This window comes from Chiloscyllium punctatum, chromosome 19 (genome assembly GCF_047496795.1).
Source record: "Chiloscyllium punctatum isolate Juve2018m chromosome 19, sChiPun1.3, whole genome shotgun sequence".
NCBI lineage: Eukaryota > Metazoa > Chordata > Chondrichthyes > Orectolobiformes > Hemiscylliidae > Chiloscyllium > Chiloscyllium punctatum.
In genome coordinates, this window is record NC_092757.1 from 61751014 (window position 1) to 61766166 (window position 15153).

The 15153-nt window shown below is 47.3% G+C and overlaps 1 protein-coding gene across 1 annotated transcript in view; it reads left to right on the plus strand.

Annotated features, from left to right (window-relative positions):
- Positions 1–15153, plus strand: part of LOC140491400 (eosinophil peroxidase-like) — an 81811-nt gene that overhangs the window by 37051 nt on the left and 29607 nt on the right. The window contains exons 7-8 of the mRNA XM_072589519.1: positions 5697–5903; positions 9664–10006. Coding sequence (XP_072445620.1) covers positions 5697–5903; positions 9664–10006 — 550 coding nt within the window. The remainder of the gene's footprint in view (positions 1–5696; positions 5904–9663; positions 10007–15153) is intronic.

Here is a 15153-nt window from a genome sequence, read left to right on the forward strand (position 1 = left end):
ACTAAGATGCTATCGATCTCACATGATTATATAGAGTGATCCAGCAGGAAGCAGAAGCCCCTCCAGGGTGGAAGAGATTATGTGCATCCACTGTGTTGCAAAACTATCTATGGAGTGGAGAAGTAGTAATTGAGAGATGTGAGCTAGGTGGATACCGTATACATAATTATACACCTTCAAGATGCTGTCTTATAACATTGCTTTAAAGAGAATTTGAAATGTTGGGCTTTGAAGAAGTTTGTCCACAATTACAATAGGAAAATGTTATTTCTTCAGTTCAGGAATACACAATGAGATATGTCAACTTAAGATCAGTAAGAGTAAAGGGAGTGGATAATAAATCTTTACATAAAAGGACAATGATTGAAGCTGAGGCCATGATGTATTTAAGAAACCAGAATAAATATATTTTTTAAAGATATGGGAGAAGCCAGGTTGTGTTGAGAGTATCATACAATGGTAGTTACTTTTGGAATGATCTAACATCCCAAGGGACTAAATAACATTATTTGGTGTCCCTAACTAAATAGCTGTATCCATAAGCTGTACACCAATCCTGAAATCAACAAATGGATTTGCATCTCTTTTATATGAGTTGCTTTAGATGATTTATAATGGAACAGCCTTGGAAGGTATGAGTGGTTTCAATTGTGCGTCTCATCTTAGAGGTGTTTGACTGAGGAATGGGGAAATGTTGCGTGTGAAGAAACATCTATAAGGCTGTGTGAGGGCTTGGCCAAGGTGTAGGTGTTGAACAAGCTGACAAGTTGCAGTTTGTTACATTCAGATCTGGACCATTCACCGTACAATACGATGCACGGTGTACAATTCTTCTTCTGCAGAGTGGGTCTGTAATGTGCACAGTGTGGAGATACATTATCATCCATTGTCAGTTTTAGATCAGAAAGCTAATTACTGCAGATGCTAGAACCTGTACTGAAAACAGAAGAATACTGGAAATCACAGTGGGTCAGGCAGCATCCGTGGTAACAGAGAAAGCTAACGTTTTGGGTCTAGGAGGTAGAGGAGGAGGTGGAGCTAATCTGCTTTCTGGAACTAATGCATTGCATTGAACCATTGTGTTACTGGTGCTCCAGAACAATGCTGGGAAAGCATTCTTAGGGGACAACAAGCTGCTTTTGTCTTCTTGATTGAGGTTATGCAAGGTAAGCAGGTGAGCTTTCTGTAGCTCTATAAACTTCACATACTATAGCTATTGATAAAGTGCCCAGTAATAGAAGGGTTGGATATCTGGACTTATGTTTTACCTGTCAGTTGAATGTTTTGTCCTGAATTGTATTAGCTTTTTGAGCAATGCTCTGCTGTACCCATCCTAGCTCTTGTGATAGTGTTGATATAGAGTCATAGAGTCATAGAGATGTACAGCATGGAAAGAGACCCTTTGGTCCAACCCATCCATGCCGACCAGATATCCCAACCCAATCTAGTCCCACCTGCCAGCACCTGGCCCATATCCCTCCAAACCCTTCCTATTCATATACCCATCCAAATGCCTCTTAAATGTTGCAATTGTACCAGCCTCCACCACTTCCTCTGGCAGCTCATTCCATACACGTACCATCCTCTGCGTGAAAAAGTTGTCCCTTAGGTCCCTTTTACATCTTTCCCCTCTCACCCTAAACCTATGCCCGCTAGTTCTTACCACCTTTCTTAAACAGTGGCACCACATTAGCCAACCTCCAGTCTTCTGGCACCTCATCTGTGACTATCGATCATACAAATATCTCAGTAAGAGGCACAGCAATCACTTCCCTAGCTTCCCACAGAGTTCTCGGGTATACCTCATCGGGTCCTGGGGATTTATCTACTTTTACACATTTCAAGACATCCATCTCTTCCTCTTCTGTAATATGGACATTTTGCAGGATGTCACCATCAATTTCCCTACAGTCTATATCTTCCATGTCCTTGTCCACAGTAAGCACTGATGCAAAATACTCATTTACTATCTCCTCCATTTCCTGTGGCTCCATATAAAGGCCGCCTTGCTGATCTTTGAGGAGCTCTATTCTCTCCCTAGATATCCTTTTGTCCTGAATGTATTTGTAAAAACTCTTTGGATTCTCCTTAACTCTATTTGCCAAAGCTATCTCATGTCCCCTTTCTGCCCTCCTGATTTCCCTCTTAAGTATACTCCTACTGCCTTTATACTCTTCTAAGGATTCACTTGATCTATCCTGTCTATGCCTGACATATGCTTCCTTCTTTTTCTTAACCAAACCCTCAATTTCTTTAGTCATCCAGCATTCCCTTTTAGATCTGGCCTACTCTTTTCCATCACTATTTAAAATCTAATAGAATTATGGTCGCTGGCCCCAAAGTACTCCCCCACTGACACCTCAGTCACCTGCCCTGCTTTATTTGCCAAGAGTAGGTCAAATTTTGCACCTTCTCCAGTAGGTACATTCACATACTGAATCAGTAAATTTTCTTGTGCACACTTAACAAATTCCTCTCTATCTAAAACCTTAACACTATGGCAGTCTCAATCTATGTTTGGAAAGTTAAATTCCCCTACCATGACCACCCTATTATTCCTCCAGAAAACTGAGATCTCCTTACAAATGTGTTTCTCAATTTCCCTCTGACTATTGGGGGGTATAATACAATCCCAATAAGGTGATCATTCCTTTTTTTTCTCTCAATTCCACCCAAATAACTTCCCTGGATGTATTTCCAGGAATATCCCCTCTAAGTACAGCAGTAATACTATCCCTTACCAAAAAACCCAACCACTTCCTTTCCTCTTTTGCCTCCCTTTCTATCTTTCCTGTAGTATTTGTATCCTGGAACATTAATCTGCCAGTTCTGGCCATCCCTGAGCCATGTTTCTGTAATTGCTATGATATCCCAGTCCCATGTTTCTAACCATGCCCTGAGGTCATCTGCCTTCCCTGTTAGGCCCCTTGCATTGAAATAAATGCAGTTTAATTTATCACTCTTACTTTATTCTCTGCTTTGTCCCTGCCTGCCCTGACTGTTTGAGTCGCTTCTGTTGTCAACTGTACCAGTCTCAGATTGATCTCTTTCCTCACTATTGCCTTGGATCCCACCTTCCTCACCTGCAACCCCCCCCCCCCCACCACCACCCCACCCCCCTTACTAGTTTAATCCTCCTGAGCATCTCTAGCAAATCTCCCTGCCAGTATATTAGTCCCCTTCCAATTTAGGAGCAATCTGTCCTTCTTGTACAGGTTAATTCTACCCCAAAAGAGCTTCCGATGATCCAAAAATGTGAATCCTTCTCTCATACACCAGCTCCTCAGCCATACATTCATCTGCTCTATCCTCCTATTCCTGCCCTCACTAGCTTGTAGCACCAGGAGTAAACCAGATATTACTACTCTTGAGGACCTCCTTTTTAAATTCCTGCCTAACTCTCTGCAATCTCCCTTCGAAATGTCAAATTTTTCCCTCCCTATGTTGTTAGTTTCAATGTGGACAATGACCTCTTGCTGGCCCCTCTTCCCTGTGAGAATATTCTGCACCCTCTCTGAGCCATCCTTGATCGTGGCACCAGGGATGCAATACACCATTCTGATTTTTCGCTGCTGGCCACAGAACCGTCTGTCTCTACCTTGGACTACAGAATCCTCTAACACAATCAATCTGCCAGAGTTTGAGTTCTCAGTGATTGGCAGTTTTTAGGGTGTAGGTTTGCTCGCTGAGCTGTAGGTTTGATATCCAGATGTTTCATTACCTGGCTAGGTAACATCATCAGTGGTGACCTCCAAGTGAAGCGAAGCTGTTGCCTCCTGCTTTCTATTTATATCTTTACCCTGGATGGGGTTCCTGGGGTTTGTGGTGATGTTATTTTCTGTTCATTTTCTGAGGGGTTGATAGATGACATCTAGATCTATGTGTTTGTTTATGGTGTTGTGGGTTGGAGTGCCAGGCCTCCAGTACAACCCATGTACAAAACCAACGTCATCTACAAAATTCTATGCAAGGACTGCCACAAACACTACATAGGACAAACAGGAAGAAAGTTAGCCACCAGGATACACGAACACCAGCTAGCGACAAAAAGACACGACCCTCTCTCCCTTGTAGCCCTACACACGGAGGGAAAAAAAACCACCATTCGACTGGGACAACACATCAATCCTGGGACAGGCTAAGCAAAGACATGCCAAAGAATTCCTAGAGGCCGGGCACTCCAACCACAACGCCATAAACAAACACATAGATCTAGATACCATCTATCAACCCCTCAGAAAAGGAACAGGAAATGACATCACCACAAACCCCAGGAACCCTATGCAGGAGAAAGATATAAATAGAAAGCTGGAGACAACAGCTTCGCTTCACTTGGAGGTCACCACTGATGATGTTACCTAGCCAGGTAATGAAACGTCTGGATATCAAACCTACAGCTCAGCGAGCAAACCTACACCCTAAATTTCCCGAAGGTTAAAGGTTAGAAAACTGAAGTATTGCTGCCTTTGCCTGGGTGATTTGACAAAGTGATCCTGATTGGTGGTTCCAGAAAAGCAACCAATGAGTCCACATCCATGCCTGTGAAACAACTTAGCATGAAAAACACTTAAATAATCTGGCCAATTACATCATTTTCTCTGATTCACCCCTTAACTGTTTGTTTGTCTGTCTATTTTTGTGTGACTATGGGCTGAAAACAAATATTTGGGGTTTAAAACATAGATATTGATCAGTTTATATTATTGTTTTTTTGTCTACTGGTAAGTTATGTTGTATTAAATAAACACTTAAGTCTCTTGTTTAAGATACAAAATTGGTTCCTGGAAATTAATTACTTGTTCTGGATTAATCTGGTTAGGCACCATTGGAGTGATCAGTTGGGGTTTTCGATAGTTTAATCTTATTGTAAATAAAGAAGTAGAAAGGCTGATTTGATTTGGCTCCTGTTTGATCCTATGCTCACATCTTACCCAAGAAACATTATTAATTGAGTCCTTTATTTTCTAGTGAAGCACATTTCAACCGAAGCATGACAGCTGTAGTCTTAAAAAGAAATGAAGTACATTTTGAAATACATACCCTTCTGAAGAAGGGCTATTGGATGCGAAACATTAACTCTGATTTCTCTCCACAGATGCTGCCAGACCTGCTGAGTTTTTACAGCAATTTCTGTCTCTGCTTCCGATTTTCAGCAGCCACAGTTCTTTCAGTTTGTTGAAATACATTTGTTGTGATCAACTGAGATAGGAGCTGCTTCTTCCTCCTCACCTATTCACAACAACATTAGAATTGGGTAATAAGCAACTGGCAGGCAACATAGCAAAACAGTGGCTACTATTTGGAATTTTAAAATATTAAAATATCTGGACAGTTCTAACTTTAAGTATTGTGCTGCGGGATAGGGGACATGTGAAGGGAGTTGCATTTTAAGACTAACCCCTAAAGCATCTGAACGCTAAAGAAATTGGGACAAAGTCAGTGAATAGAAAGAAAGACACAATATAAACCTGAAAAACAATAAAAAGATTTTTTACTCTACCATCTGTTGCTAATAATTTTCTTTTTTGTTTGTAATAATCTGCGATGTGTTGCTGGAAATAACCAAGGACGAATTTGATTTATAAGGTTCTGCTCAAGACCTGTGACTCACAAGACAAACATATTGAAAATATGTAAGATGGACCAGGACCTGAATACTTAAAAGTTAGTTATTATTTTTTTCTTTTGTTTTGCAGGCTCGAGGGGTTTCCAATAAAATTCTGAAAACAAGTATTAAAGACATAATTGAAGATCCCGAATGGACTCAGCTTTTTATGGAGTGGGGGCAGTGGATGACTCATGATATGAGTTTAATCCGCCCATCTCAGGGTCTTGAAGTGTCCAGTATTGGCATCCATTGTGAAAGATCTTGTGTCCAAAGAAATCCTTGTTTCCCCATCAAGGTGAGGCATTGTTTGTCTGTTTAGAGTCAACTGAGGATTCTGTTGGAACTAGATGGTCACCAATGTTGGCACAGTGAAATGTACGTCCATCTGGTCTATCCGAAATAAAAGGTTCTTGATAGAGTGGCTTAACTCTTGTTCGAATGGGACCAACTGCTTGTACTCCACAAAACACTAACAGCAAGCAAAAGGCAGGGTGATGTGAAATAACAGTTTATAATACAGCAAGTCATTAGTGTTTTGAATGGAGATGGAGGCAGATTCAACTGTGGCATTCAAGAAAACTGTGGATGGTTACTCGGATAGAAACAATGTGTAAGAATATGGGGAAAGGCAGGAGATTGGGGCTGCTTAATGATGCTGGCCTGAAGAGCCTGTACAATCATGGTAGGCTGAATGGTCTTTGTTTTATGCTGTATTCATTCTGTGGAAAGGTCCTAAATGTCCTGATAATTTCTTACATTGTGATCATCCTAAGTTTCCATGCTGGCCTCTTCTTTCTATTTTTCCCTATTTCTTCATAAGATGATCTCTGTGTTGTGGGAATGAAGCTACTACTGTAGCTAATGACCATTGTATGAGGTAAAGGTTCTAAACAGTCAATGTTTAAGGAGGAGAAAGTGAGGACAGCAGATGCTGGAGATCAGAGCTGAAAAATGTGTTGCTGGAAAAACGCAACAGGTCAGGCAACATCCAAGGAGCAGGAGAATCGACGTTTCGGGCATAAGCCCTTCTTCAGGAATGAGGAAGGTGTGCCAAGCAGGTTAAATAAAAGATAGGGAGGAGGGACTTCGGGGAGGGGTGTTGGAAATGCGATAGGTGGAAGGAGGTTAAGGTGAGGGTGACAGACTGGAGAGGGGGTAGGGGCGGAGAGGTCGGGAAGAAGATTGCAGGTCAAGAAGGCGGTGCTGAGTCCGAGGGTTGGGACTGAGATAAGGTGGGGGTAGGGGAAATGAGGAAGACATGGCAAAAATCCCCACCACCAAGGATATATTTCCCTCCCCTCCCCTATCATCGTTCCGAAAAGATCACTTCCTCCATGACTCCCTCGTCAGGTCCACATCCCCCACCAACCCAACCTCCACTCCCAGCACCTTCCCCTGCAACCACAAGAAATGCAAAACTTGCGCCCACACCTCCCCCCTCACTTCCCTCCAAGGCCCAAAGGGATCCTTCCATATCTGTCACAAATTCACCTGCACCTCCACATACATCATTTACTGCATCCGCTGCACCCGATGTAGCCTCCTATACATTGGGGAGACAGGCCGCCTACTTGCGGAACATTTCAGAGAACACCTCTGGGACACCCGCACCAACCAACGCAACCGCCCTGTGGCTGAACACTTTAACTCCCCCTACCACTCCGCCAAGGACATGCAGGTCCTTGGTCTCCTCCATCACCAGACCATGGCAACACGACGCTTGGAGGAAGAGCACCTCATCTTCCGCCTAGGAACCCTCCAACCACAAGGGATGAATGCAGATTTCTCCAGCTTCCTCATTTCCCCTCCCCCCACCTTTTCTCAGACCCAACCCTCAAACTCAGCACCGCCTTCTTGACCTGCAATCTTCTTCCCGACCTCTCCGCCCCCACCCCCTCTCCAGCCTATCACCCTCACCTTAACCTCCTTCCACCTATCACATTCCCAACATCCCTCCCCCAAGTCCTCCTCCCTACTTTTTATCTTAGCCTGCTTGGCACACCTTCCTCATTCCTGAAGAAGGGCTTATGCCTGAAACATCGATTCTCCTGCTCCTTGGATGCTGCCTGACCTGCTGCACTTTTCCAGCAACACATTTTTCAGTTAGTGTTTCAGATTGTACAATGGTGGAGGAGAAACACAAGGTTCCAATGCTGACAGATGCATCACCTGATAGTCTTTGTGATTACATCTAACTAGTAAGTGTAAGTAGTACCATTGTGAATTAGGTGGACCTTTAGACTGAATATAAGAAGGAGGATTTGTGGCAACATGCACACAACCACCAAACACAACTATTGGCAGTTCACACAACATACAAACAATATGTGATCAGCAGAGGAGATCACTGCGTAAGTACCTTATGGTAAGAGCAGTAGGAAAAAAAGTCCATTTGACTGAGGAGAAACATTTTCAGAAGAACACTTAAGTATTTTACGAAGTTTATTGCTTAAAAACACGAGTTAAACACATTCACAGGAAAGCAGTCAGCAGTGCTCATGGAATTTTTTGTATTTATATTAGGCAAAATGATTTCTTCTTTAAGACTTTTGTGATAATGTTTATTAATAATCCCTATAATATGTTACTTCCTCATACTGCCAATTTGGCTCATTCAGTAACTTCAAAGAACAGAATATGAAAGGTCAATGTGAATTACTGTACTGCTCATTCAAATCAATAACCCTTGCCACGTCAACAGACCACTACATCACTCCTTTCAGTACTAACTTCCTATTTATATTTCAAGGCAAGCACATTCTACATCATTCTTTTTCAGATAGTAGTTCAATATGCAAGGGGAGAATACTTCGCCCCACATAGCAAATTGAAGGAACATGTTAAGAATTAAGAATATTAAAATTAACATTAAGAATCTGGTCATCAAGGGACAAACAGGATTGTAATCCCTCAGAAAATTGCAATAGTTTTGAGTGGAGCCTACAATTATGAAACTCTTCTGTACAGCTGTAGTTGAGAGTGCTATTCTTTTTCTGATGTGTTACCTGGCACTGTTATCTCAGGAAAGCAGACTCTTTAAGGGTACAGGAATTATTGAGCAAAGAAAAGTAACTTATGAGGCAATCTTTCTTGACAAAATCAAAGAACCTATACAAAAGTAAAGAACATCATGAACTACGAGAATCATCCCTTGTCTTAATATTAGTGTTGGATGCATTCAAGAAAAAGATTATAATCCCTCAGATGCAGGATAATTTTTTCTTTTGAACTGGATTGTTCCTTTCACTGTAAGAGCTTCTAATGGGACTTGAGGATATGCACTCAGTGTGAGACTCAGTGATTAATTATTTAAACATCTTTCAGTAGTTTTTAATACATATTTTAATTAAAATTAGATTTCTATGGTAGGGTTCATTTTTTGTTATTCATTTATATGCAATGTATTTTTAATGAACAGGGAACATATGCAAAATGAAATAAAGTTAAAATTGAACAAAAAATACAATGAGAAATAAAAATAACTTCTAAACTGACCTACATGGTTATACAAACACAATGTGTGACTGGCAGATGCCCCTGTACATGACAACATCACTACCCTATAAAAACCCCTTCCATCCTGACAAAGGGTCAGTTAGACTCGAAACGTCAGCTCTTTTCTCTCCTTACAGATGCTTCCAGATCTGCTGAGATTTTCCAGCATTTTCTCTTTTGGTTTCAGATTCCAGCATCTGCAGTAATTTGCTTTTATTTCATAAATAATGGTTCCCAATTTAATGTTAAATATCAAGCATTGAAGTTCAAAAAAGGAAACTGCTCCTCAAAGTAATTACACAACCTTCCAAGGACCAGCATATCCTGACCTTTGGCTATTTCCCCAAACCCCTTCATAAAACAGCTGGGATAATGTACTTTAACCAGTTTTCTCATTTCTCCCATCATCCAAAAAACAAAGATTGAAAAAAATTGTTTTGGCAAGAAACCCTCTTCAGAACCACAGCAGGATTATGGGTTGTCAATGCTCATCCACTGTATCCTCATCTTTGGGCCTATGAATATCTGCTTCCATTACCATTCTGGCCTTTCATCCACAGCTACCACATGATGACCCACGGAATACAGATGCTCATCCGTGCCTGCCCTTCATCCGATCAGCTCTTGTGTGCTGCTCAGGGTTTTCGGGCCCAAATCGATGTGACCAGATCAATATGCAGACATCCTACATTGATGCCAGCAGTATTTATGGTAACACGGAGCACCAGGAAAAGAGACTCCGAGATTTCACCAGTGACCTGGGCCTGTTGAAGGTCAATCCCACCTTTACAGACAACAACCTGAAATACCTGCCCTTCGGAAACCATGAACAGGGAAGCCCTTGTGCCATGAACCACAACAGTTCCTCTTGCTTTAGCCGAAGTGTTCCCTGTATGTTAGCTGGTAAGAAACCATTGGATAGTGAAATTGTATAAGCATCTACCAGCTTGGTCAACCTAGACCTCAGCAAAACCAACCCAAATGCTGAACACTCTGCAACATACCATGTCATAGTGAGCATTCAAAAATAAGAATTGAACTTGATCATCTGAACAGTTCTGATTTGGTCAGTTCGAGGGGAATACCTACTTTTTCCAACTGAAGAATCTAAAATTAAGGGGAGTGGTCAAAATGGGAGTCAGACTTTTCAGGAATTAAATTTCAAGAAATTTTCACAAGGGATAGTAGAAGTTTGCAACTTTCTTCCCAAAGTATCAATTTGTGCGATACCATGTGTTGATTTTTAACTGAAATTGATGGATTTTTGTTGGCCAAGGATGCTGAGGATTGTGGGGGATAAGTTGAGTTGATGAAGTTAAGTGACAGACGAGCAATGATTTAAGTGAGTGAATTGAATGGAATTAGCTTTATTGTCACATGTACACCAATGATAAGTCGCCACTTACAGCACTATGTTAGGTACAAAGGTAACTGAGGGACAGCTTCTTCAGTTACAATGTAGCACTGTTACCAACAGGGCACCATCTTCGATACAGAGCAGCTAGGAACAATCCTTACTTACAGAACAGAAAAATTAAGTAAAAAAGAGGTTACATCACAATATAACTATACATCAGAAAAACAGGAGGTTAAAAAGGCAAACATCACAGTCTCTCTCTCCAAAGGTTCTCCCCAGCAGACCAGCGCACAGGCAATCTCCACACAGACTGACCACAGGTGGCCATCACGCACTACTGCCCTGTCCCCACTTCACACCAGGCAGCTGGTCACAGATGTCCCCACCCCAGCTGCTGGACCCAGGTGTCCCCAATCCAGCTGCTGGACCCTGGTTTCCCCACTCCAGCTGCTGGACCCTGGTGTCCCCACTCCAGCTGCTGGTCACTGGTGTCCCCACTACAGCTGCTGGTCACTGGTGTCCCCACACCAGCTGCTGGTCACTGGTGTCCCCACACCAGCTGCTGGACCCTGGTGTCCCCACTCCAGCTGCTGGTCACTGGAGTCCCCACTCCAGCTGCTGGTCACTGGTGTCCCCACACCAGCTGCTGGACCCTGATGTCCCCACTCCAGCTGCTGGTCACTGGTGTCCCCATTCCAGCTGCTGGACCCTGGTGTCCCCACTCCAGCTGCTGGTCACTGGTGTCCCCATTCCAGCTGCTGGACCCTAGTGTCCCTACTCCAGCTGCTCGTCACTGGAGTCCCCACTCCAGCTGCTCGTCACTGGTGTCCCCTCTCCAGCTGCTGGACCCTGGTGTCCCCACTCCAGCTGCTGGTCACCGGTGTCCCCACTCCAGCTGCTGGTCACTGGTTTCCCCATTCCAGCTGCTGGTCACTGGAGTCCCCACACCAGCTACTGGTCACTGGAGTCCCCAGTCCAGCTGCTGGTTACTGGAGTCCCCACTCCAGCTGCTGGTCACTGATGTCCCCATTCCAGCTGCTGGTCACTGATGTCCCCACACCAGCTGCTGGTCACTGGTGTCCCCACTCCAGCTGCTGGTCACTGAAATCCCCACACCAGCTGCTGGTCACTGATGTCCCCACACCAGCTGCTGGTCACTGATGTCCCCACTCCAGCTGCTGGTCATTGGAACCCCCACACCAGCTGCTGGTCACTGATGTCCCCACACGAGCTGCTGGTCGCTGATGTCCCCACTCCAGCTGCTGGACACTGGAGTCCCCACTGCAGCTGCTGGTCACTCATGTCCCCACTCCAGCTGCGGGTCACTGGAGACGCCACTCCAGCTGCTGGTCACTGGAATCCCTACACCAGCTGCTGGTCACTGGAGTCGCCACTTCAGCTGCTGGTCACTGATGTCCCCAATCCAGCTGCTGGTCACTGACATCCCCACACCAGCTGCTGCTCACTGGAGTCCCCATATCAGCTGCTGGTCACTGGAGTCTCCACTTCAGCTGCTGGTCACTGGAGTCCCCACACCAGCTGCTGGTCACTGGAGTCCCCACACCAGCTACTCATCACTGATGTCCCTGCTCCAGCTGCTGGTCACTGATGTCCCCGCTCCAGCCGCTGGTCACTGGAGTCCCTACACCAGCTGCTGGTCATGGTTGTCCCCACTCCAGCTGCTGGTCACTGGTGCCCCTACTGGAGCTGCTGGTCACTCATGTCCCCACTCCAGCTGCTCATCACTGATGTCCCCACTCCAGCTGCTGGTCACTCATGTCCCCACTCTAGCTGCTGGTCACTGGAGCCCCAATTCCAGATGCTAGTCACTGATGTCCCCACTCCAGCTGCTGGTCACTGATGTCCCCACACCAGCTGCTGGTCACTGATGTCCCCACTCCAGCTGCTGGTCATTGGAACCCCCACACCAGCTGCTGGTCACTGATGTCCCCACACGAGCTGCTGGTCGCTGATGTCCCCACTCCAGCTGCTGGACACTGGAGTCCCCACTCCAGCTGCTGGTCACTCATGTCCCCACTCCAGCTGCGGGTCACTGGAGACGCCACTCCAGCTGCTGGTCACTGGAGTCCCTACACCAGCTGCTGGTCACTGGAGTTGCCACTTCAGCTGCTGGTCACTGATGTCCCCAATCCAGCTGCTGGTCACTGACATCCCCACACCAGCTGCTGCTCACTGGAGTCTCCACTTCAGCTGCTGGTCACTGGAGTCCCCACACCAGCTACTCATCACTGATGTCCCTGCTCCAGCTGCTGGTCACTGATGTCCCCGCTCCAGCCGCTGGTCACTGGAGTCCCTACACCAGCTGCTGGTCATGGTTGTCCCCACTCCAGCTGCTGGTCACTGGAGTCCCCACTCCAGCTGCTGGTCACTCATTTCCCCACTCCAGATGCTGGTCACTGGAGTCCCCACACCAGCTGCTGGTCAGGGTGTCCCCACTCCAGCTGCTGGCTACTGATGTCCCCACTCCAGCTGCTGGCTACTGATGTCCCCACACCAGCTGCTGGTCACTGATGTTCCCACACCAGTTGCTGGTCACTGATGCCCCCACTCCACCTGCTGGTCACTGGAGGCCCCACACCAGCTGCTGTCACTGGAGTTGCCATTCCAGCTGCTCGTCAGGGTGCCCCCACTCTAGCTGCTGGTCAGGGTGTCCCCACTCCAGCTGCTGGTCACTGATGTCCCCACACCAGCTGCTGGTCACTGGAGTCCCCACACCAGCTGCTGGTCACAAATGTCATCCCCACTTCAGCTGCTGGTCACTGGAGTCCCCACACCAGCTGCTGGTCACTGATGTCCCCACACCAGCTGCTGGTCACTGGAGTCCCCACACCAGCTGCTGGTCACTGGAGTCGCCACTTCAGCTGCTGGTCACTGATGTCCCCAATCCAGCTGCTGGTCACTGACATCCCCACACCAGCTGCTGGTCACTGGAGTCCCCACACCAGCTGCTGGTCACAAATGTCGTCCCCACTTCAGCTGCTGGTCACTGGAGTCCCCACACCAGCTGCTGGTCACTGATGTCCCCACACCAGCTGCTGGTCACTGGAGTCCCCACACCAGCTGCTGGTCACTGGAGTCGCCACTTCAGCTGCTGGTCACTGATGTCCCCAATCCAGCTGCTGGTCACTGACATCCCCACACCAGCTGCTGCTCACTGGAGTCCCCATATCAGCGGTTGGTCACTGGAGTCTCCACTTCAGCTGCTGGTCATTGGAGTCCCCACACCAGCTACTCATCACTGATGTCCCTGCTCCAGCTGCTGGTCACTGATGCCCCCACTCCAGCTGCTCCTCACTGATGCTCCCACACCAGCTGCTGGTCATTGATGTCCCCACTCCAGCTGCTGGTCACTGGAGTCCCCACTCCAGCTGCTGGTCACTGATGTCCCCACTCCAGCCGCTGGTCACTGGAGTCCCCACACTAGCTGGTGGTCACTGGAGTCCCCACTCCAGCTGCTGGTCCATAGTGTCCCCAATCCAGCTGCTGGTCACTGGTGCCCCTACTGGAGCTGCTGGTCACTCATGTCCCCACTCCAGCTGCTCATCACTGATGTCCCCACTCCAGCTGCTGGTCACTCATGTCCCCACTCTAGCTGCTGGTCACTGGAGCCCCAATTCCAGATGCTAGTCACTGATGTCCCCACTCCAGCTGCTGGTCACTGATGCCCCCAATCCAGCTGCTCCTCACTGATGCCCCCACACCAGCTGCTGGTCATTGATGTCCCAACTCCAGCTGCTGGTCACTGATGTCCCCACTCCAGCTGCTGGTCACTGGAGTCCCCACTCCAGCTGCTGGTCACTGGAGTCCCCACACCAGCTGATGGTCATTGGAGTCCCCACTCCAGCTGCTGGTCAGGGTGTCCCCACACCAGCTGCTGGTCACTGATGTCCCCACACCAGCTGCTGGTCACTGATGCCCCCACTCCACCTGCTGGTCACTGGAGTCCCCACTCCAGCTGCTCGTCACTGATGCCCCCACCCCAGCTGCTGGGCACTGGAGTCCCCTTTCCAGCTGCTGGTCAGGGTGTCCCCACTCCAGCTACTGGACCCTGGTTTCCCCACTCTAGCTGCTGGACCCTGGTGTCCCCACTACAGCTGCTGGACCCTGGTGTCCCCACTCCAGTTGCTGGTCACTGAAGTCCCCACTCCAGCTGCTGGTCACTGGTGTCCCCACACCAGCTGCTGGTCACTGATGTCCCCACACCAGCTGCTGGTCACTGATGTCCCCACTACAGCTGCTGGTCACTGGAACCCCCACACCAGCTGCTGGTCACTGAAGTCCCCACACGAGCTGCTGGTCGCTGATGTCCCCACTCCAGCTGCTGGACACTGGAGTCCCCACTCCAGCTGCTCATCACTGATGTCCCCACTCCAGCTGCTGGTCACTGATGTCCCCATTCCAGCTGCTGGTCACTGTTGTCCCCACTCCAGCTGCTGGTCACTGGAATCCCCACACCAGCTGCTGGTCACTGATGTCCCCACACCAGCTGCTGCTCACTGATGTCCCCACACCAGCTGCTGGTCCCTGATGTCCCCACTCCAGCTGCTGGTCACTGACATCCCCACACCAGCTGCTGCTCACTGGAGTCCCCATACCAGCTGCTGGTCACTGGAGTCTCCACTTCAGCTGCTGGTCACTGTAGTCCCCACACTAGCTGGTGGTCACTGCAGTC